The 24583-nt window shown below is 42.5% G+C and overlaps 2 protein-coding genes across 4 annotated transcripts in view; one reads left to right on the top strand and one right to left on the bottom strand.

Annotated features, from left to right (window-relative positions):
• Positions 1-1549, bottom strand: part of LGI1 (leucine rich glioma inactivated 1) — a 30863-nt gene extending 29314 nt beyond the window's left edge. The window contains exon 1 of one of the 3 annotated variants that reach the window (XM_083443629.1): positions 1408-1549. The gene's annotated coding sequence lies outside the window, so the exon portion shown is untranslated. Of the gene's footprint in view, positions 1-1215; positions 1372-1407 lie in introns of those variants that run through there. The other 2 variants (XM_083443628.1, XM_083443627.1) reach the window with 2 other exon arrangements.
• On the top strand, positions 1483-22951 carry LOC310678984 (protein FRA10AC1 homolog). The gene is made up of 14 exons (XM_083443642.1): positions 1483-1632; positions 5094-5170; positions 6713-6802; positions 6891-6936; positions 8812-8888; positions 9632-9715; positions 10371-10455; positions 12334-12379; positions 17773-17886; positions 18797-18839; positions 20101-20222; positions 20942-20980; positions 21985-22069; positions 22838-22951. The coding sequence occupies exons 1-14, from the start codon at positions 1615-1617 to the stop codon at positions 22878-22880; spliced, it is 969 nt and encodes a 322-aa protein (XP_083299768.1). The 5' UTR covers positions 1483-1614; the 3' UTR covers positions 22881-22951.
• Positions 22952-24583: the final 1632 nt, after the last annotated feature.

The raw sequence follows: 24583 nt of genomic DNA, 5'->3' as shown, positions 1-24583 counted from the left end.
GGAGGAGTGAGAAAAATCATTCTCCCAGTTGTTGCTTTTTAAGATATAATGAAGGTAACATCACCCAGTCTGAACCTATTTGTCTGAAATTTGACATGTTTTCTATCCAGGGGCACCTCATGTCTACAGTTTCCAAAGGGGAATGCACACCCGAAAATAGTAAAGCTTTTCATTTCAGAACAACCAATGCACCTTTATTTCTGAAATTTGACAGATTTCATCCCTTCAGTATGTTGGACCATGCCTAAAATGCGCATCCAATTCTGGCAGATAACATTTTTTATTTATTTATTTTTTTTTGTAAAAGTTCCCTGTATGAAAACCCATGAATGGGAATGCATGGAATTTGGCAGGCTCCATCCAAGTCAAAGGGGCTCATTTGCCTGCAAATTCCACCCACTTATGTTAAAAAGGAAAAAAAAACCATGACCACCATCTTTAGGTTCCCTGTTATAGTCAAAGGGAGCAAAACAGAGATTTGGATGAACAGAAATGAACCTGAATTGAACTGGAATGACAGAGCAGATCCAAAACAGATCAGGCTGCTTCCAAAAGCTACGGATACAGACACAAGGCAAATATTGTGGTTGCAGCACACCCTTAATATATATAAACATACAGAATTATTTCATTAAGAGACATCTGTGATCCATCCTTGAAAACATTCCATTTACTTGAGAATATACTTCAACAAGACTATGGCTGAATAAAATGTGGGTTCTGTGTGTCTGGCCTTTTTTGTATCACAAGTTTTTGAAACATTTAGAATTGTTTACTCCTGAATGGGAACAAACATCGATAGGGTTTTCTGCAGGATGATGTCTGGTTTTCCAGGGTAAGTGGTGGGGCGGGGAGAGAAAAACCTGTTTGCAACAGGAGTGGGAAACCTGTTTGTTTGTTTAATTGTATTGAATTAAAGTGATTTGGTTTGATTTGCAATAATTTGGAAAACTAATAAAAATAATTTGAAAGAAAAACCTCAGGCCTAGAAATCACGGGACAAACAGAAGTGGTGGGCGACCCCTTAAAACTTGCATCGAATTCGGTGAAATTTCCCCTCACTCCTCAAGGTGTTCAGGGGTTCTTCACTACCTTAACTGCAAATACGAGGGAATCCATACTGAGCAGAAATTCATTATTATTTCTGCTGCCTAATATTAGAAGGGGCATGCTTATGGTGATGAAGTGCCTGCCCTTCGCTATTGACCACAACACCTGGGGGCGCCTCATACCACACATGGCGCCTTCTCGCAGGACCGCAAGGGAGGCGCTGTGCTCGGCGAGAAGGTAGCCGGCCTTCCCCCTCAGCTGGGGCGGGCGGAGATTTGCAGGCCTGTCCTTCTGCTCGGAGAGTGAGCGAAGAAAGCCGCCCGCCGACGACTCCCAAGTCGAGCGAGCAAGCGTTACCTCATGCGGACAAGGATCCGGCCCCGGAGAGTCGCCGCCCAGCACGGCCAAAGCTTTCTCCGCCCGGCCCCCTGGGGCTGCGGACGCGGTTTCCGACGGGGCCTTTCTCTCTGAGGGACTCCTCCGCGGGAGGAGGAGAGGCCTAAGCGCCTCGCTTCTTCCTCCCAGGCAAAGCGAACGGGCTGCAAGCCGGGGCGGCCGCCGGAGATGAAGCTCTCGAGTGCGGTGAGTCGGAGCCCCTCGCCCCGGGGGAGGGAGAAGGAAACGAAGGGCCGGAGCCCGTCGCCTCAGTGACTGGCTGGGAAGGCGCTCGCTGCGGGTCGGGCAGCAAAAATGAAAATAAGAATAATAGTCCCGAAGACTCTCCTGTGGGTTTGGGGAGAGGAGGCAGGAGGGGATCGCATCTCTTAAGGCAGTTCCGACCCCGAAGCTTGCATGCATACGTCCACGCACTCCTCGCATTTAAGGTTTGAATGTCGGGGGCTTACCACTTAAACTTTTTTTGTTTTGCTTTTAAAAAACGCGGTTTATATATAGGGGGTACATTCTGCACTGGCTAGCAATGGATATGGTGTAGGTTGATGGGCACAGGGTCACACTTGGACCGAGGAGGCCTGAAGTTTAATTCCTTGGAAAAGCAACTTATTTCTCATCAGTCTTATCTCACGAAGTTTAATTTGGGAATAAAGTCGTGGGTGCCTCCTAGCCAGCTTCTTAAAAGAAGGGCAAAATGCAAATGAAAAGAAATAATCTGGCTTTATTTTAAAATGTCTCTAATCTTGTTTTCTGTACTGATTCGGCAACATTTGCAGTGTAATATTTTGCTGCTGCTCACAGATGAGGTCACGCACAAGGAAATGGTACAGTGGAGAGGGAGAACCGAATGGACCCTCCAGATGTTGTAAAACGTGGCTCCCTCCATCCCTGGCTTTTGGGCATCCTGGCTTTGGCTGATGGGAGTCCAAGAGCGGCTAGGGTGCCACTGGCTTTCCACCCCTGATGTTTAGGATTGCAACCTCAGCCTTGTGTTTATCAGCCTCACTAATTATCATAAGTGTTATGTAAACATGCTTGCTTTTGGGTTGTTTTTTTAAAAGATTATTTACATACTGCTCTTTATCTAGTGATCCCAGGCCAGTTAAAAAACACACACGTATGATGAAATGTTTGTACTCCATTTTAATCCTAAATAACTATTTTCCTCTCAGTATTCACATCTGCTACTTCAGATTAGAAGAACTGTTTCATCCATATACATATTCTGAAAGGATGGCAAAACATTCTTTTTTCGCTACTTTGAAACACTATGCTAAACACATTGTCACTGAAAAATGTTAAAGGGTGCCTTATCACAGACCTACTCTAGTCTTTTTACAATTTGGACGTGGGTGGCGCTGTGGGTAAAACCTCAGCCTAGGACTTACCGATCGTATGGTCGGCGGTTCGAATCCCCGCAGTGGGGTGAGCTCCCGTCGTTCGGTCCCAGCTCCTGCCCACCTAGCAGTTCGAAAGCACTCTTAAGTGCAAGTAGATAAATAGGTACCGCTTTATAGCGGGAAGGTAAACAGCGTTTCCGTGTGCTGCGCTGGTGCTGGCTCGCCAGAGCAGCTTCGTCACGCTGGCCACGTGACCCGGAAGTGTCTCTGGACAGCGCTGGCCCCCGGCCTCCTAAGTGAGATGGGCGCACAACCCTAGAGTCGGACACGACTGGCCCGTACGGGCAGGGATACCTTTACCTTTATATTGTATATACAGTCATACCTCAGGTTGAATGTGCTTCAGGTTGAGTGCTTTCGGGTTGCACTCCGTGGCAACCTGGAAGTAACGGAGTGCATTACTTCTGGGTTTCGCCGCTCGCGCATGTGCAGACGCTCAAAATGACGTCACGCGCATGTGCGGAAACGGCAAAGCGCGACATGCGCCGTCACGTCTTCCGTTCCATTCAGGATGCAAACGGGGCTCCGGAATGGATCCCATTCACATCCCGAGGTACCACTGTATACTATAGAAAAACATGCAGTTGTTTTTAAGAATAATCTGCACTAAACTGCAAGAACATGCTAATTCCTAGAGCTGCAGATAAAGAATGACAACAGAAATAAGCTGTCACTGCCAGAGGTTTTATTTATTTATTTATTACTGCATTTATAAGCCACCTTTCCTCCAAGGAGTTCAAGGTGGAGTACATGCCTCTCTTGCTTTCAGTTTAACATCATAACAACCCTGTGAGGTAAGTTAGGCTGAATGTCCCAAGGTCACACAGTGGGCTTCATACCAGAGTAGGGATTTGAACTCTGGCCTTTCAGAGTAGAAAGGTATTGCCAGGTATTACTGCAGTTACTCTCATAACAATGAATGCTGTGGGGCTACTTCATAGTAAGTAAGTGTCTGTCCTAGTTACTCTGGTGAAGCCACGTACATAAGATTGCACTCTTGCATGCCATCCTTTTTCATGTGGAATAATTATCACACCTTGATTTTGTGCTATCTCACAAGTACAGATTAGAATCCTTTTTACTCCTAAATGAAAGTTGGGGATCATTATATCCTTTTACTGCTCTTTGATCAGTGTGTGGCATTTTCTAAACCAGACGTGCAATTTAGATATTGGAGAGTGACTTACTGAAAGGGGAAAAGTTCACTTTCTCCTAAATTGAGACCGAATGCTGGTGTGCATTGTGTGTAAGGAATAAGTATTATGCAACCTTTAAAAGAACATTATGGATCCATCCTAGTTAATAAATTCCATATTTTCATGTTGACATGTTATTTTCCTGTAAATTTATAATCATGGACATACGCTTCACCGGAGAGCCACTATTGCTGATTGTATGAAGAGAAAAACTGGAAATAGGACTCTGTGAACCAGCCCTAGATGCCTCAGTGCCTGGCTTATGGTGTTGCCTTGTTCCATCATCTCTGAATCATTTCCTAGATAAGACAGAAGTAGAATCTAGTTCATCGTAGAGTTTACTTGGAGGACTTGGTTGAAAAGGTATTAGGACCTGTCAGTTAGGGCATGAGTAGCCAATGTTGTACCTTCCAGATACTTTTGGATTCTACTCTAAAACTATAGCATAGCCAGTAGTTGGAATTATGGGAGTTGTATTCCAACAGCCTCTGGAAGGCACCATATTAGCTACTCCTGGTTTTTCCATGGTGCTGGCAGGGTGTTGTGCAAAGACCTGAGAAAGTCAAAGATGGGCTGGCCACTGAAAGATGGGCAATAACATGCAGATGATACTAGGATCTTCTGACTCACTGGTGAATATATGTGTGCAGAGAGCCTCTTTACATCTTCTGCTCCTAGGTGAGAGGGAAGTTGGAGCATTCCCACATCACCTCTTATGTGCTCCTGCAGTGAAACTTCATTGGAAGAGACACGCAAGGATGTGTGGCTGCTACTGTTGTGACAGTCCTCTTCAGTAGTCTCTGGAGTCAGAGACAATTGATGAAGTGCTGTTCTTATGGGGTGTGGTTTTCTAAGCAGAGGGGACATGCAGAAATCTGTTTACTTCCTCTCATCTTCTCTCTGTTTATGAAGCCAATAAGTAGTTTGGATTGGCTGTCAAAACATGTTTCTTGTTCCTTTAAACTTAGTGGGAAATGATGACAATTCTCTTTTAATTCAGTGTCTTGTGATCCTTAAATTTACTAGATTCTGTGTCTTATAATTCCCCTTCCAGATCCTTGGCCATGGAGGATATGACTCTGATTTTAGTGATGATGAAACAGCAGAGAAATCGGACCAGCAGAAAAATAGGTAATGCCTTTTACTAGTAGTATTATAAGATCCTTCCTAGGAGTGTAAATGACAGACTCCTTCATCTTCTTTCTCTCAAGCTTGACAGAGAGTGCTGTCTCCAATGAGGAGTGGAGTAGGGGAGAACTGCTGTGCTCATCTAGTGTCTCTGTGCCATCTCATTTCTTGCAGTTCTGTGCTTCATCTCTACAAGAACAGCACTGAGGCCTAGTTGGTCCTTTAGTTTGATTTTCCCTCTGCCACATCTCAGCAGGATTAATCAAGCAACTGAATGAGAGATCAAAGCAGTCAAAGCCAGGTGGCAGCAGGCTTTGAAAGAATAAGACAGACACCTGCTGGAAGGGAATGGAGTGCTCTTGCTGCTTGATTATTATATCCTATTACTCGTTTTTGTGGCAACTAAGGGTGCAATCCTATGCACACTTACCTGGGAGTAAATCCCTAAACATGCCTAAATAATTTATTTATGTGGATTATTTATTAACCTAATGGTTAGTTGCCTTTCCTGTGCTGAAGACAGCATTCAAGAGCAAAAATAACAACACCAAAACCAGCTGGGGCTGTCTGCTTAACTTCAGGAAAGTAGATCAAAGAATATAACTTCCTTGCCACAGCCTTGGCTGAATGTCAGTTCTAGTGCAACATTTTCTACACACTGGGCTGGCCTAACCGTAGATGACACCAGCGCATTGCATAGAGGGCCAGACTTCCTGCCTCAGCTGTATAACTGTCTTGGAGAAAGAACTAGAGATTCCCTGTTTAGAAGACATGCACAAAGGCAGCTAAGCAACTCATTGGGTTGCATTCCAGGGATAGATATTTCATCTCTACCAGCTGCTCAGAGCATCAGAAGAGTTGTAAACATGTAGATGTAAAGAAGTGACAGACATTAAACTTGAAAATAAGAAAGTAGTTTCCTAGTTAACTCTTGTAATGTTGCTCAGATGTCATGAGAGGGATGCAATTTGATTTGCAGAAAAGAAACCTTAGTGAGCTTTCTTTGCATGGTAGTCCTTTAGGAGCGATTCCTATGGAGAACTAATCTCTAAATATCTAGAGATTTGCTGGAGTTTAAACCCATATGAAAGCTGCATGTTCCAATCTGTAAGCCCTTGCTCCTGATCCCAGATGTCTGAGTACTACTTATTGTTATTTAGGAATGTGGACTTTGGGGTTTTTCTCATGGGCCAACACAGCTTCCTTTACCCAGTAAGTTAGAGATCAGTGCCTGGAAAATCCAGGGTCAAGTCTGACTCCTGAGGATGATCCATTGGCCTTCCAATTGCTAATCCAGAAGCAAGAGAGGTGTGTAGAGGAAGCTCATGCTGTAGCAGTGGGAGTTGCTGGCCTTGCTCTATGCAGTGGGGGGTGGGGTGGGGGCGAATGAGTGGTGGTGTAGACCAACCTCCTATCCCTTCTCCAAGTGGTCCAACTAATTATTGACAGGGGGTAAGCTTTTCTTTTAACTCTAAGTTGCTGCTCTTTTTATACTTATTTTCTTCTCATAACCAACTCTGTGTGTTTCCCCTCCTGCATGATAAGGAATGAAGATGCATTACTCAAAAAGCCCTTCCAGAAAGAAAAACAGAGCAAGGTGGCCCACAGACAGGTGGCGACAGATGAATGGGACAGGTACTTTGCCATACTTATGGAATGTTTTCAGAACAGCATTAAGCACATGGCATGTAGACAACTAGAATAACGTTGTTGTTTTTACCAGGGAAGAAGCAAGAAATCAAAGATTTCATTTCCTAGCATTGGATGCTGTATCCTTTGAATTTGCGTTGATGAAAAAACAGCTCGTCTTAATTTTGAGAAGAAGAGGAAACTCCATGAAAGAGACCTTTGTTTGAGAGGTTGCTTCCTTAGGGATATTTCATTTCTCATGACCTAGGAGAGGAATTTGCTGAACAAAGTTAAGTACCAGCCATTAAATTTGCCACATGTATAATATTGGTTATATGTAAGTTTTTCTAGGAAGCACTCTTGTGGCACAGTGTGGATCTCATTTCTACCACCTGCCAATACCACCTGCTAGAACAATTTATTCCTTCTGAACTCCCAACAGAAACACCAACTTGACTTGACACAACCGGCCCACCCACCACTCCTTCAGTATGATCTGGAGCAGAACTGACAATATGATGACCTGAGAGGGAGTCATTGAGTGAAATTGAACTCTTTAGTAATAGATGTGCTGCTTTTCTTCTCCAGGAAGGTGACTGAAGGCTGTCGGAGAGAGCAAAAGAGGAGGCAAATGGATTGCAGCTCCTCATAGTGAGTCTCAGTGCCCTTTTCTTGTTACAAGGAGAATTCAGCAGGTGTAGCTACTGCAGCAGGTTGAACAGTACCAGTTGCAGTCAGTAGGGCAGGTGGGGTAGCATCGCTCACCTGGCTTGTGAGCATCTCTGCCAGTTGCCAGGAGGAGAGCTCAGTGTGGGCACAGTGGTGGAGCCACTCTGACGCCATTATGCCTACGGCCACACTTTGCATTGGGGAACCAGGTGAGCAGTGCCACTACACCACCACCCCAAATGCTATTGGGTATGACATAAAGCCTTCGTCAATTGATTAGGAGAACTAACTTGGACTCTCCTACTTCTGTTCTTGCTGTCTTTAAGACAACAAATGTGTGGATGGAAGAGAGGTATGACTCCAAAGCTGGATTCTAGTCATAATATGCAGGCAGTGAGCACTTCACTCCTGATACCTCTTCAATGAAATGCGGTGTTAATAGTTGAATAGTTTGTGTCTTTTGCTCGGTAAGCATATTCCATTGTTTTGCTTGACCTCAGTTTTGGGGAGTAGCATTCCTTGTCTGTCATGAATCCAGCTGATGGGTGGATTGCTTTCTCTATTTATATGGAGCGGGGTGTCCTTAGTTCAGCTTCATATATATTAGGCCTGTGTCAGCAATAGTGTACAAAGTTCAACTGTCTATGCCTTGTCTTGTAATATTTAGTGCTATATCCTAGGGGCAGAGCTCTCTGTCTATATTTGTATACGTGCTGTGTAAGTTAGAAGCCTGATAAATGATTTATGATAGCATGATAGCATGGCTGAAAGCCTGTTGCTTTATTGACAAAGGAAGCAACACTTCTAGACGTCTTTTATGTAACCAGTTCTGGAACAATTCTAAAATAACTAAATATTCTGCCCCCACCCCTGCAGTTCCTTGCCTGTATTTATTGAGTTGTCCTTGGTTAAAAATAACCAGCACAGAAGAAGCCGGTGTAAAAAAAAAATTATAAGACATTATATCGGGAATTACCATATTATTAGTATTTTCCTTGTTCAGTATTTTCATCAGAAAACTACGTCAGGTGGTCATAGTTCTAATTTTGCCAATTGCACTGTGGTTGGCACTTGTATGAAATGGCCCAAATTGGAACCTTCCGGTGTAGATTTTATTTTGGAGTGGTAAAATTTTGTCACTAGATTTGCCAGTCTTCCCAACTTCTCTCTTGCAGAAATCTTTGTCTTGTTTCTTGAGTGGTCCTTCATTTGCTGAGTGAGCCATTTCCAAATTTGCTAGGTGTAGGCAGAGTTCTTTCAGCAAAGGAACGATAGATTTCCAGTTATCTTATTTCTTTTTTGGGAAGCAGGAAAATGCTGTCAGCAAATTCCTTAATTTTTGTCAGTATGCAAGACATAAGAAAATGGTCAATGACTATATTTTGTACTACGGTGGCAAGAAAGAAGATTTCAAACGTTCAGGGTGAGTACAAAATAATTACAGAAGTCTCTCTGCTTTCAGAAGTTACTAAGTCTGTAATCTTATGCATAAATAATAGAGAGCAAGTTAAAGTGAAATCACTGAGGGCGTACTTTTGAGTAAATAGGAGTGGGCCGTGCGGAAGTAAACTCTGGATAATTCAGGAGTGCTTCACATGTTACAATTTACTTGCATCCATCCCATGTTGTTGTTTGTGTTGGGGAAAAGCAATACAGTGCATTGATATAGTGCAGAGTAGGGGGGGGGGGCGAGAATCTCATCCCACAGCCATGTAAGATGAAGGCAGAACATCTCATTTGGTCTTGAAGAGGCCAGTGAGCCCTGCACAGAAGAGTGGCAGGATGGACAGGTGCCATGTTTTCCCCAACTCAGTTGGGAGGCAGACTTCAGGCATTTTACAGCCAGCCAAAACTACCTCCCCATTGGCTGAGGAGCAGGAGTTGTGGCTGGTTGCTTAAGTCTTTCCTGCCTCCATCTCCTCCTTGCTGAATTGCAAAATGTTCCACCCTTTCAAATGCTGCAGAAGGGCAGGGACAAACATTGCTCATTGTGTATTTTGTATGCATTATGTGCCACTTTGGACACAGATTTTTCTGGAAAAGTGAGCTATAAAATGGAACTGAATGTGTTAGAGATTCTGAAAGGAAATGCAACAAATGAAGAGAGGTGATCTTTTTTAAAAAAAAATCATTTGATAACTGATTGATTTTTTTTTTTTTAAACAGAGAAAATGACAAGACTGACCTTGACATTATAAGAGAAAACCACAGATTCTTGTGGAGAGAGGAAGATGAAGCTGACATGAACTGGTAACTTGGGCTGGGATTGATCTCATTTATTTCTCTCTTGTATAAATAGGTTAATTCATCCATATTCTTTTTATGTAAAATGACTTGATAAACTTAAGGAGTCTAATAGTACACCTTTGTGGCTAATACACTCATGATTCGAGTGAGTGGGAATTATTGTTGTGCATTGCCAATTAAAAGAAATCTAGTGATTTGTTTTTAATGCTACAAAACAAGGCATCTTCAAAGCTGTTTCTCAGCTGTGTGTTAGGCTGCCATTCTATACACCAGATGTGCAGAACTTGTGGCTCTCTAGATGTTGTTGGGCTGTAGCTCCTCTCATTCTTTACCATTGGCTATCCCTTATCATGCTAGCCAGGACTGATGGGAGTTGTCCAACCGGCCCACCAATTCTCTACACCTCTATATTCACTATCCCCATTTAAACACAGGGTGGTTTCTGCATAAATGCATAGGATGTTAAAGTATTTAAAGAAAAGGTCATTGAATTGTGCTTTTTCTTTAATTTTCTGTGACAGCTGTACATTTATAAAACTACCTTGCTAGTATTCCTGCCTTTTTAATATAAGATAAAAAGATAGAAAAGAACTTCTATCTTTTGCCAACATTTGCTTTGTCTAACCAACTAACTCATAATTATGTCTCCGTCTTTCAGGGAGAAGAGGCTTAGCAAGAAGTACTACGATAAATTATTCAAGGAGTACTGCATAGCAGATCTGACTAAATACAAAGAGAACAAGGTACATGCTGGACAAATTTTGTAACTCGGGGGCTGTCTGTATTCATCCAAGTGAATGTAATATCTCTTAAGGCAATATATGCTGTTTCAGAGACTATAGGTAGAAACGTAGCCAGTATCTTAACACCTGTGGCCAATAATAGGTACTGTAGAGAGAATGTCCTGGTTTGCATGTAATCATAAGCCAAAATATAGCCTAGTGTGAACACACAAGAATGCAGGTTCTCATGGAGGTGACTGTGGCTGCTTTATAGTATTAGAACTCATGGACATCCTATGAAGCTGAATGTTGCAAGATTCAGAACAGACAGAAGAAATTATGTATAGTGATACCTCTGGTTAAGAACTCAATTCTTTCTGGAGGTCCGTCCTTAACCTGAAACTGTTCTTAACCTGAGGTACCAATTTAGCTAATGGGGCCTCCTGCTGCCGGAGCACGATTTCTGTTCTCATCCTGAAGCAAAGTTCTTAACCCGAGGTACTATTTCTGGGTTAGCGGAGTCTGTAACCTGAAGTGTCTGTAACCTGAAGCGTCTGTAACCTGAGGTACCACTGTACTTCTTCACACATTGCAGAGACACTATGGAATTCACTCTTACAAGCTGTAGTGATAGCCCCCAATTTGGATGGCTTTAAAACAGGAATAGACAAATTCATGTGGAATATTGCTATCAGTGGCTACTACCCACAATGGTTTTTGCTGTGGGTTACACTTTTTACCTGCTTGCACCTTGCTGAAAATGCAGAGGCTGAACAGGACTTTGGCTCAGACAAAAGTGGACATAAGACTATTATGCATAACAGTGCATTGTCTATTCCTTGTCATTTGATGATAAAAAGGGAGTATAGCTAGGTGGCCAGTATGTTGGATCTAGATCAGCAAATTGGAACTACCAACTTTTCTGTACAGTGTTATTTGCAGTCTTTCTTTCTTTTCAAAGCAGGGTTTTTTGGAGAGGGAATGCCCTTGAATGAAAGTACACATCGTAGTCTTATTCATTACACAGCTTTTTAAATGGGGTATGGTGAGAGGGGATGGCAGGGCGAAGACCCCAGGAATGCATATATCCCGTATTACTTCCCCAGAGTGTTCTTTTCACCTCTCTGTCCCCTACCTGCACAGACAATTCATACCATCTATATTTGTTACTGTTTCGCCAGTTCTGGAGAGGCTTGCAGGTACAGATCTGACCTGGCTAGTCATACAAAGGAGCCTGGGGTTCCTGTAGGAGTTGGAGGCTCTCAGATAGGCCTTGATCCAAGCAGTCCCCTTCACAGGTTTCCCCTGCTCCCAGGTAGTGTCATGCATCTAGCTGGGTATTTCACTGGCACCCCTGAAGCTCATGATCATCTCACTACCTGCTCTGCTCCTGGGACCATGAACAAGTTGTTGACCTCTGTGATAAGACATTATGAAAAAGTTGGAATGCCCTTGTGTTTGGGTCAAGATTCGGGATGGCAGTGTCTTCTGAACAAATAAAAGGTTATCCTGCATCTTGCTGCAAGATTTAAATGGTACAGAGGAAGTACGGAAAGTTGGATTAAAGTAAATGCTTTGAACTTATAAAGTGGAGGAAGAGCAACCTAGAGTGACACCAGCAGCAATTCCAGGCGCGGGTGGATCTTACCAATTCCTATTTTAATCATTCCTATTTCTTGCCTACTAGCAGTGATCAGAGTCTATGAAATCCATTCTTACCATTGTCTTACCAGCTACCATTCCTACCGTTGTAGCTCAATATCATAATAATTCAGTGATAGTGAACTAGAAAAATAAATTTGCAATACCTGAGGCATAAGAGAAATATCTCAGTTGCACTGGATGCACTGAATGTGTACGTGCAAAATACTTACTGCGTGTCTTTTATTCTTCTAACAGTTTGGATTTAGATGGAGACATGAGAAAGAGGTTGTGTCAGGAAAAGGCAAGTTGTGTTTTTTTTTTCTTATTGTGGTTTGAATTCTAACTTCTCTGAGCAGAGTTCTGTTCAGAGAATGGGGCTTCCCGCTGCAGCCCCTGCCCCCAATTGTTGTTTGCCAGCTGATAAACCTTTTGTAACGTTATGAGACTTAGTGTGGAAGGGTGCAGCTAGGAGGGGATTCTCCCTTGGTCTTTATGCTCACATAGGGAGCTTTGAGATCTAAGCCTTTTTGAATCAATGTTTCTGCTTGTTCTCTCTTACTTATTACATTGTCACATAATGACTATTTTTTTCAAGATATATACGATAACATGAAATTAGCTTATATCGTTCTGTCATGGCAGTTAGCATCTCTAGAGTGCTTTAATGATCTGGGTGGAGAATAGCTGAGAAACAAGCTTAATTTCATTTAGTATGTATTGTTTCAAGAAGCATTTGCTAATGCAACCATAGGTAGTAAAGTAGACAGGGCAAGAGGACTGTTGATACCAACATGACTTTATTTGTATGTCTCACTCCTTGACAGTCCATTCCATCTTTTCTCATGCCGGCCTATTGATGCAGGCTCTGGCTGGTAGAGTTTCCCTTTCCTGCTGCAGCTCCCTGTGCCTCCACAACTAAGTTGGGCCATCCTCTGGAGCTGTGTAGGTGGTGGTATTGGGGATGCAGGGGTGAGGAGAGATTGGTAGAAGCCGCAAATGCAATTTTCTCCAGTTGGAGCTTCTGCTGGCTTGGAACCATAGATACTTTGTAATTTATAGAAAGTTTGAAGATATAAATATATCTGATCAAGTTCCAATAAACAATGTATAGGAAGCACAGCTGTGCTATGGATAGCTTCTCGTGACAGTTTCTTGTTCTAGCAATGCAGTAGTCCGCTAATATATTTTCTGCATTTATTTATTGTTTCTCAATTATTATTTCTGAAACCATAGGCTGTCTTCACAAAGACAGCTGCAGTTACCAGCAGCTGTTAGCATAGATCAATAATATAGTTCACCACTAAGGGGCGCAAGCATTCAGCAATTTTGTAAACCTTTCTAGATGCAGTTGTGTAATCTGTTTTGCAGAATTTACTCTTGCAAAACAAGTTTTGTATATTATTTTATTAGCATTCTCAAATCAAACATTATTCTGATTTTGCATACATCTCAGCATGGCAATAGAAGCTGTTTAAAGCTTCTCCCAGCCCAGTATGTAAGAAAAACAACAAACAGTGACATTAGTTTTAAAATGACATTTTCTTCCGAATTCTGGTTTGGCTTCCTGGCTATCATTTAATGAAACAAGTTGTGTTTTCCTTCCATAACCAGGTTGAGGTTCATATCAAATGTTTTCATTGTAGTTATTTTGATGCCAGACAGGAAACTGATTTTGTGGATCCATTTCAGTCAGGGTTTAGGTCTGCTTTCGGCACAGAAAGAGCTTTGGTCACCCTGTATGATGAACTCTGTTGGGAGAAAGACAGTTTTCCTTGACCTCTCAGTGGCTTTCAATACTGTTGACCATGGTATCCTTCTAGCGTGGCTGTCGAAGTTAGGGTGGGTGTCACTCCTTTATGGTGATTCCCATCCTACTTGGATAGTTGTTTCCAGAGGGTGATGCTTGGGAAGTACCAAGACCCATCTTCAGACCCGGGGAGCCTTCAATGTGAGGTTCCTTCAGGGTTCCTTTTTATCCTCCATGCTGTTTAATATTTACATAAAGCTGCTGAGTGGAGCTATCTGGAGGTTTGGAGTATGTTGTGAGCAAAGAGCTGATGACACACAGCTCTCCTCCTCCTTTCTATCTGCAGGTGTGGCAGTGGATGTGCTGGACCACTGCCTTACCTCAGTAATGGACTGGATGAGAGCCAACAAACTGAAGCTCAATCCAGATAAGACTGAGGCATTGTTAGTGGGAGGTTCCTAGATGGATGGGAGGTTGCCTGCTCTTAATGGGGTTACACTCCCTCTGAAGGAATAGGTACACAGCATGGGGCTACTTCTGGATCCTTTGAGGCTCAGGTGGCCTCGGTAGTGCAGAGTGCCTTCTGTCAGCTACAGCTGGTGGTTCAGCTACGCCCCAGATAACTACTGTTGCCTATGCTCTGGTATCCTCTAGGTTAGATTACTGCAGCACGTTATACGTAGGGCTGCCTCTGAAGATGGTTTGGAAACTTTGACTGCTGCAGAATTCAGCACCCAGGGTGCTCACCAGGGCAAGGCAGTTTGAGCATATTACACCTATCCTGGCCCAACTGCGCTGGCTGCCAATTAGTTTCTGGGCCCAATTCAAAGTGATGTTTTTCACCTATAAATCCTTAAACAGCTCAGGACCACAATGCTTCAAAGACCACCTCTCCCCATATGAACTGCCCCAGACCCTGCAATCGTCATCCAAGGCCTTATTCATGTGCCTCCTCCGTGAGAGGTCTGGAGGGCAGCAACACAAGAACGAGCCTTTCCTGTGGTAGCTGCCTGTTTGTGCAATGCTCACCCCAGGGAGGCTCGCCTGGCGCCTTCATTACTTATCCTTAGGCACCAGATGAAAACACTTCTCTGTAACCAGGCCTTTGGCTGATTAAACATTATATGGCCTTTAAATGTGTTTGTGGGAGGGGGATTATTGGTTTGTTTTTGTTTTATTATGTAATTTGTTTTTGCATTTCACATTTTTATGTTGTGAAACACCCTGTGATCTTCAGATGAAAGGTGGCATACAGATTTAATAAATAGTTATACCAACCACAAACAGGAAATATTGCGCCAAACCACTAGGACGTAGATAGAGCGCAATGACTCCAGCAAGTGAGTTAAGAGATACAGTACGGCTGAGGGTGAAGCATCTAGAGATACTTGCCAATCAGCTGTCAGAGAAGATTCCTCCATACCACTAAACAAAGTGATCAGCCTAACCCTTAAGTGACTTAAATTCCCTCTTCCAAGGTTCCCCAACGGCTGTTTTGTGCCACAGCAGCTCAAGCCTTTGAGGGTGCTTAAATATATTTTCATTCCTCCCCTCTGAGATTAAGAGCTCTGTTGTGTCTAAAAATCAGCCTATTAATCAGGCACATCCTTTGTCTCCTTTGTGCATATGTCTTGAAGCATGGGCTACAATCCCAACCCATCACCATCAGCCAGAGTTTTAATGCTGGCATCAGATTGCTGTAAGTGTAAATTAAAACAAAATACACCGTATTGATTAAACAAACAAACAAACAAACCCTGATGCTTCCCGTTTGTGTGTTTTGTATAAATATTCAAATGTTCTTTTAACCAGGGTTGACTGCGTGTCTCTTAATTCATTTGGAGAGGTAAATGAGCAGCAGCATTCTGTGCTCTTTGGTTCCTGCTTTAGCATTACAGTTGGTTTTGCACAGCAGAAGTGAAGTATCTGAGGACACTGTCAATCCATTGGTTAGCAGCTTAGGCAGAACATTCTGAGGTTAATCTTTCAAAAACAGTTCTGGAGGTGAGCCTATTAATACAGATAGTCACCACTCGCTAGGCATGGGGATGTCTCATTTTCCGAGAGGCTGTATGTCGCTGGTACTACACACGGGGTTAGGAACACAACAGAGCCAGTGAAATCAAACGAGATGTTGGGCTTTCATTCGTGGGACATGCTGAAACAAGGCTGCCACATGCTGTGCCCGTTAAGTTCAGCATCCTAAGAAAGACATGCACAGTACAGAGTCCAGCTATGCATCCCTATCAGGGGTTTTAAATGGTTTGTTCTGAATTGCAGCACAGCCTTCACTCCAACACAACACTCCCCTTCATTGGAGGTTTTTAAGCAGAGGTTGTTTTAATGGCCAGCTGTCATGGACGCCTTAGCTGGGATTCCGCTAGGTGACTCTCAGGTGTGCCTTGCAACTCTGCAATTCTATGATTCTGTGGCAACTTGCTTTTGGAAAACCTGGGGAAGTTTCAACAGGTTAAAACGTGGCATAAAGTGGGGTTGGAGAGGTGGGGAGAATTAACAAAAATAATGTAAAACACACAAAGGAGTCACCAGGATCAGGAACATCATTGCCAGTACCCAGGGGAGGTCTGGGATGAGTTGGCACACTGCTGTTACCCCCGTGGTGCCGAGAAGGGCATGTGGGTCTGCAAGGGGCTTCCCCTCAAGGAAAAGCCCTTGCAAATCCTCCCCACCCTCCTGGGTGAGAGGTGAAGCATTCTGTGCAGCTGGGCCAACCACCCTTCTCCACTCCTAGGGGTGGGGGAGACCAGCGGCAAAGCTGGACAGCAGAACGTGGTTCCGCCATGGCCCCACCAAAGCCTCCCTTGCCTGGGGTGCTTCTCTGGTGGCAGTGGGGTGGGCTGGGTGACTGTGGGAACACCCCCTGGGGTAGCTGCTTCACCCCGCCTCATCAGTGGGCTGGCTCTGCCAGCATCCATCCCAGTAATAAGCGGCATGGAGAAGCAAGAGTGGAAGCTCTCCCCGAAGTGGGTTTAGGGCAACACAACTGGTTCAGTTGCACTGGGTGTGGAGCCTCGGGGCCGCTGCAACCATGGTTTAGAATGCAGGATGAAAAACAGGGTGTTGCACAGGGCGCCACTGAAATTTGAGACCCCACAGTCCACTACTGCTCCAGCTACCACCACATCTGAAGCCGCACTGGCTCACACTGGCCCGAGCAGAAGGTGGGAGGGCAGGTTCCTTTTCTTTTTGTTATTCTTCCCCTGGGGTTAGGCCCCCTGGGGATCCATCTCCCCATGCTTTATAATGTTCCAGTTTGGGGTTTGTCACTAGTGGGAACTTGACTTCTTCCTAGGCATAGCAAGGGCTTCTGTCATGGGGCAGCCCCCACCCCTCCACACGGCAGAGTTCTTTTCTAACACCCCTCCAGCCATTGAAATAGGCATGCTGGTTTAGGATTCTGCACTAATGGAATGATTTCAATATATTACTCATATTTCCCAATGTCTTAGATTTTGGACCATAGAACTGTATGGGCATGGCATTCCAGGACCATCAAATAATTATGTAGAACCAAAGAAACAGTGTTATTGCACTTGCTTGCTCTTGCAATATATTATTTTTCTTCCCTTGCCTATGCAAAGTGCTGGAGAGTGTATCTGATTTACACTAACCTAATCTTCATTGTAAATACCGCATGATGTTATAATAATAATAACATTTCCCCAGCTACTCTGGGCGGCTCACAGCATATATCGAAACATATTGAAACCTTAAACATTAAAAACTTCCTGATACAGGGCTGCCTTCAGATGTCTTCTAAAAGTCAGAAAGTTGTTTATTTCCTTGACATCTGAAGGGAGAGTGTTCCACAGGGAGGGTGCCACTACTGAGAAGGCCCTCTTGTTAAATAAACTTAACTTAATTGTTAGCAACTTACCTGGGGAGAGATAAATTTAGTGCTGTTTTTTGTTTTGCCTGCTTTCTAGGTCAGTTTTCCTGTGGAAGTAAGCACTGTGATGAGAAAGAAGGCTTGAAGAGTTGGGAGGTGAATTTTGGTTACGTTGAGCATGGCGAAAAGAAAAACGCACTTGTTAAATTAAGTGAGTTCTAACAGTGAGCTTTGATTTTTATTTTTATTTAACAATACACTGCTTAATTTTAAGAAAACCTCAAAGTGGTTTAGTCGGCTAATTATAAATGGATCTGGCCAACTGAATTATTACTGTTGATGCTCACTCGGGGTAGAAAATTACATTAGGACTTTTATAAACCCCAGTACAGGATTTTTTAAAGGGGAGTGCAGTCTGGATCCATTCCAAACCAGCTGATTTCTGTAGAATGTGGATTGTTTGGCTTTGCTGTAAACCACCTTCTGGCAAAAGAGGAGGTGAGCAGGGAGCAAATGAGCCCAACCCTTTGCTCAGGCTCATCCCTCTAGTGGTTAAATTATGTCTTAGTGTTGTGTTCAAAGGCCACCAAAGATTTCTTTGGTTGAACAACAGGGTAGTCCAACACATATCTACTCAAAAGCAAGTCCCATTGAGTTTGGTTATGCTTACCCCAGCGTAGCACTAAGTGGGGCATGCACACAAGGAACAAGGTCTGCTCTTTCTGTGAGACTTTCCCACTCTCTCCTCCCCCTGTGCAACTCCCCCGGGTGCCCTAAACCTGTCCTGGGGGTCCCAGCAATGCTCCAGAGGCATTTGGGCAGTGCGGATAGGAGGAGAGTGAGGAAATTCCTTTTGTGCGGGCAGACCTCATTCCACACGCACACACAACAACTTAGTTGGAAACCTCCACAAGTGTTTTTTAATAATGCTTTTCCAATTTATTTATTAAAAGGCAGAATTAGTGCTGACGGTTTTGATTAGTGTGCAGCCTGTGTGACATGCTAGACATGGCAATCTTACAAAAACTGAGGATATGGGTATAAGTGATGTTAGATGTAAAATTTATGGGGATAATTTAATTCCTCTACATTTAATTCTCCTTTTTTCCCTCTTTTTTAAGGGCTTTGTCCTGAATGCTCTTACAAATTAAACTTTCACCACAGGTAACGAAAGCACAGTCTTTGTATATATATATGGGTATACTGAGTTGTATGCACAATGCTATGTCGGCGGGGTTATGTTTCGTCTCCTCCCCTTGGTGTATTTGCAACATTGCAGGGGATCGGACTTGATGACCTTTGGGGTCACGCCCAATTTTACAATTCTATGATTCCATGATCTGCTCCAGTGAGTTCCCCAACAGATGTTTGCCACAACCTGAAATTATCTTCCTCTCCCAAGCAACTGTTTCCAGCTTTTCCAAAACTGAAATCTCAGCTGTTGGATTGGGGAGCAGAGCCTTGAAGCACCTCTTTGCTAGTCCAGCTAGGAATATACACATATGGAAATCTGCTTGTGTATGCGTAAAGTCCCCTCATGTCCTATGCCGCCTAGGACCCACGTACCTATGGGACCGCCTCTCCTGGTATGCCCTGCGGAGGACCTTAAGGTCCACAAATGACAACATTTTGGAGGTCCCGAGCCGCAAGATGGTTAGATTGGTCTCAACTAGGGCCAGGGCCTTTTCAGTACTGGCCCCGACTTGGTGGAATGCTCTGTCACAACTAGGGCCCTGCGGGACTTGACATCTTTCCGCAAGGTCTGCAAGACAGAGCTGTTCCGCCTGGCCTTTGGTTTGGACTCAGTCTGACCATTATGTTTCCCTCCCCTTATGGTCTTGATTTATCGTCTACTTTTAAAATGAGACTGCATTTTAAATTGCATTTTAGCCTGTATTTTAAATTGCCCCCCCCCCCCCCGATTATGTTTTTACTGTGATTTTATTGGTGTTATCCGCCCTGAGCCCAGATCTGGCCAGGGAGGGTGGGGCATAAATTATTATTATTATTATTATTATTATTGGATTGGGGAAACATGTATGCATGTTTATTGACACTTCTTCTACTTTCCTGGTTCAAGAACTGATTGATAGCATTACACAGTTCTGGGGTTAAGCTTTGATTCAGGTTACACTCTGCACCTTTATGTTCAACTAAGATGTGGCCCTTTTTTGGAAGCAGCTGAGTTAGCTCAAACCTTTTCTCTTTTATTAGAGCATACAGGAAACATCTATTCTTACACAAAAAACATCCATGCTATGTTCAAATTGATCAGTTTCAAAACATCAAATTTACTGATTTTTTCAGGGTTGGCTGTTCAGGAATTATAAAGAGCCCTTCCCCACCCACTATATATTTCTGTAATATTTTTGTTGCTGGATAAACACATTGATAGAACTTTTAACACCCACTCCCTTTTATAAAGGAGGAAGGAAGTCACACCAACGAAAAAGAGAGCAAGCACAGAACAAAGCTCCAAAGCTTCAAAGAAAACAAGATTATCTTCACCTCACAGACACAAGCCAAAGAAAAGAAAGAGCCATAAAGGTAAAAGAAACCTTTATGCTTAAAGCAAGGTTGTTTTAAAATGTTAACATTCATAGTTGAATGTTTGACTCTACATGTACATTTCGTGGTTTGGAAAACCGCTAGCCGATTCGACTCAGGAGGATTTGTGTGCCTGTGGGATTGCAGATCACATCCGGTTGTGAGAGGAAAGGACAAACATGGGAGGAAGAGGGGAGCTGGGAAAATGCCTGGTCTATTTCCTACAGGTGGGAAGGTTTCCCCAAGTAGGTTTGAAAGCAAATCTCTCTGTCCTGGGGTGCTTCTAACCTGACATTTCAAGCCAAACCTTGGTTTCAGGTGCTAAATTAAGATTATCTGTGTTTCATGTGCAAATTACGGCTGAGGGTAGAAGGAGAATTTGTGCACAGGAGGCCTGGTGGAGGAAGCAGCCTGTTGTCCGATGAACTAGCCTTTAGGTCGTCCTGGGTCACTATGTTTATGTTGGACATTTAGCAACATCTCATGGTAAACTCATTTGCTGAAAACTGACATTTAGGTATTAACCAAAAGCATTTGTTATATATTTGAGACTTACTAGTTAAAAACCATAATTATTATTTTTTTTTGCATTTCTCTCTGGCCTTATCAAATGCCAGAAATTGCTAGGTAGATGTTGAGTTTCTAACATGATATTTGTACATGTATTTTAATAACCAGACGTGTAACTAACATAAAATTCTAAAAATGTCTCTTTTCAGATCAGACATTCTTAGAAGAATCAGACGATTCTGACAAAGGTAACTAAATTGCAGGTGAAATCTTGATTTTTGGCTTAAAGGAGTGGTGGGCCCATTACCGCAGCCACATTCCTGTTGAGCATGTCAGTCAAAGTGGAGGAGAGGCAGGCAGGTCCCTGGGCCAGCCTGGAGCCTGGCCTCCTAAACGCTTGTGACCCAGATAGACACATGTTGCCCGTAAAATGCCGGCAAGAAGCTCATGTTACCAGGAGATTTTCTACCCCAAGTAAGCATTAAGTGCCGTGCTCCAAATTCTTTTCTTTTTTTTAAAAAAAGGACTTAGGTGCTGCCAGATGTACAAAGATGTGGATTGGGGTCTGCATTTTGAATACACATTCAAATGTCCATTCCACTGAACGCAATGCAGAGTTGATAGGTGGCAAGAAAGTACATTCTGATGCTAATGTGGAAGTGCAGAAAATTACAGTTTGTAATCCAGCAGCCGATAGGCTGTTGGGACCCAAACCACATTGGCTATTTAGTTGCATTACATCTTTTGCCTTGTTTAAAAAAGATACTTTGTTTGGGATTAGGAAAAGAGGTGATTTAAACCTGCAACAATATTTGTTCCTCTCATGCCTTCATGCAGTTGGGCTGTAGCCCACAAAATCACATGCCAAAATTACCTGTTTAGGAAGAAAAGCACACCATGATTACAAAGGGATGGATTTTAAAGAGGAAAGGCTTGGTCAGTCTTTTTCACAATGTTGATATTGGAATATAAGCTAGCTAAATATAGTTGCAGCTTATCCATAAGCCTGTTGTTCCTAATTCTTCTCCTTTTTTAATATTTACAAAAAATAGATTGGATCTATTGGATTGTGAAAGACTTGTTATTAAAGAAAATGCTTTGAGATTATTATTATTTTTGTTGTTGTTGTTGTTGTTATATTTACACCCCACCCATCTGGCTGGGTTTCCCCAGCCACTTTGGGCAGCTTACAAACATAGTTTAAAATGTGACATTCCTAAAATCATTTTAAATACTACTCTTTCATTCACAGATTCTGTCAATAATGACGAGCAAGATGGTCCCTCAGATGCTGATTTTTGGAAGGGTCCGCCACAAGAAACTGAAGAGAAAACACGGTCAGTTTTTTGATGAGTAGCTGTTTGTTTTAAAACAATGGTGCTTATTTAAAATAAATATAATTACGTCATTTTTCCTCAAATTTGTAACAATTACAGTTAACCTTTATGGGCAGATGTCCTCCTTCAGTAAACGAAACAGAGAAGAGAACTCCTCTCTGTAAATTGCAGACTTATTTGGAGACTTTGTAAAATAAGATTTGCTCTGCCTCTAAAAGAGGGAAAGTGGCGGGCAAATTGCGTAGTCAAAAATCTATCAGCCAGGGCCAGTCATACAACAGGGTGAAGACAGACAGCACTAGCCTTAGAAGGAAGGTAACAATTGGTGTCTGGGAGGTTCAGGAAGACATTTTAAATGTGGGCGAGGATGCAGTTTGGGCCTCACTGCAGGCAGCACCATCCTTTGGGAACATTCCCCTTCGATTTCAATCTTCCCATAGGTTTCTCAGTTTTGTTTCAGCCATTTCACACATTTGAATGATCTAACAACCCTGGCATTACTGTTTGCGCACGTGTTATCTATTTGCAAGATTGGTACAGCACCTCTGCCATGCCACCATAAGTTGTAAGCATTTTTGTAAGCATATGTTTGCTTAACAATATGCCCCAATAGTGCAATGTTTTTGTCAGCACAGACCCTGCCCGTACACCTAAAAGGTGTACCACACCTTAGACTGAAAAATGTCCTTGTGAGTAAATGAAAATGACTGCATGCATGTCCACCCCCCCCCCCAGTGCTTCTTAATACCATTTGCTATTGTTTTACAGGGAAGAAGAATTTGATGAGTATTTTCAAGACTTATTTCTCTGAAATGTAATGTGGAAATCTGGAACTTCGTGGATCATCAAAATCCGTAAATAAACATCAAGCTTCCAATTTCATACCTGACTTTTCTTTAAATATGGTTTTAATTGCATAAGAATTATCCAGCACAACATTTCTCCACAGGCTCACTTAGATATCTGGCATAAGATTGTGGGTTTTTTGCAGTAGTTTAACCTAAGAGATTATTTCCATGTGATATACTACATTCAAAAACTATGATAAGAGTCAGCATTCTCTGATGAACAGAGCAGCTGATTAATGTTCACTTTTTAAAAACAAACAAACACCAAACGAATATGCAGAGGCAATTTTGGGGCCTTTTATTGCTTTGTAGTTCTGCATTCCTCAGAACCTACCCAGCGTCACTGATACCTTCCTCTTCTTCCTCAGCGCTTCTGTTTTGACTCCAATCATATTAGCAGTCAGTTTGCTATTAAAGTTTGCTGTTAGAGGGAATGCTTAGGTTTGGTGATCAAAGGTGAGACTAGCATGAGCGCTTGTATGGCTAGCTATTTCTGAAGGATAGATACGTAAGACTGGGAACTAAGTTAACTGTCACATTTTGTTTTAATGAACGAGGGAGATGGCTTGCCTTGGGCAAAGGTACATGCGGCTTAAGCATTATCCATGATTTCTGATCCCCTTAGCAGTGAACGAACAGTAATCTTCCTTTAGAATGTAATCCTGAGCATACAGCAAGACGAGAACACACAACCTTTCAGCCTGGTTCTTTCTCCCCTGTTCAGAGTACAACATATCTTAAATCCATTTTACCATATGCTTCTAATAAATAATATGCTCGAAAATAACTATCTTGTTTGGTCCCTGAGCAATGTGAAATAAGGTTTAAAAAGAAATTAGCATATTTTTGCATGACATTTACATTTAATTTGGGGGGGGGCGTGGAACAATTATATTTAAAGTAGTGTGCTTATCATTTTGACAGTAGACAATTAAATATGCCAGGTAATAAAAGACCAGAAGTTTTCAAAAAAATAACGCTAATTAAACATATTCACAATATATTCATGAACATGTTTTTACCCTGGTGTACAGCTTGAGTGAATATTGGAACATCTCTACACACATTTAATGTTATTTAATTATATTTTTCAGCATTCATGCACACAGAAGGAACATAAATCGTTAAGGGTGTCCTTGAATAGCAAAGAAAGGTAGCTGTCTGTGTGTGAAGGCTTCTTTAGGTAAGAAGGTGGATTTAAAGGTTAAATCTTTGCCTTCTTGTAAGTTTGGTTGGGAGCCAAATCCAATAAGCAACAATCAGCTTGCATCTGTGTAACATGTCTCTCAGGGCTTTGGAAGAGTCCACTACGATATCTGCTGCTTCAAACACTATAAAGTGTCCATTGTCGAGGTCCAGTTTTTCTTGTAGGTCTTTCCAGTGCAGTTATAAAAAATGGTCAGTACATATTTAATATGCTGTTTTTTGTTTTAATACAAAGTATATGATCAACAGCAACCTTAGTATCTCTTGCTTGTATCTATATTTAATACAGAAAAATAATATAGTTATATATTTTTATGGCATTGTAAAAGTCTGCATAAAATATTTGGCCCAGTAATCAATAATCGAACAAATGATAAATTTTAATGAAGCACTGTATCATTGGGTTACTCTTGTATTTTGTATAGCTTTGACCCTTTTCAGAAACATTTTTGTAGCATGT

This window comes from Podarcis tiliguerta, assembly GCF_965153285.1.
Source record: "Podarcis tiliguerta genome assembly, chromosome: 5".
Classification (NCBI taxonomy): domain Eukaryota; kingdom Metazoa; phylum Chordata; class Lepidosauria; order Squamata; family Lacertidae; genus Podarcis; species Podarcis tiliguerta.
Note: the sequence above shows the minus strand (reverse complement) of the source record. Positions and strands in the feature narration are given on the sequence as shown.

Coding starts and splice junctions, on each gene's coding strand:
- LOC310678984 (XM_083443642.1), top strand. Junction 6,937..8,811: donor ATTTCCTAGCATTGGATGCT/GTATCCTTTGAA, acceptor AATTTTTGTCAG/TATGCAAGACATAAGAAAAT. Junction 22,070..22,837: donor GAAACTGAAGAGAAAACACG/GTCAGTTTTTTG, acceptor ATTGTTTTACAG/GGAAGAAGAATTTGATGAGT.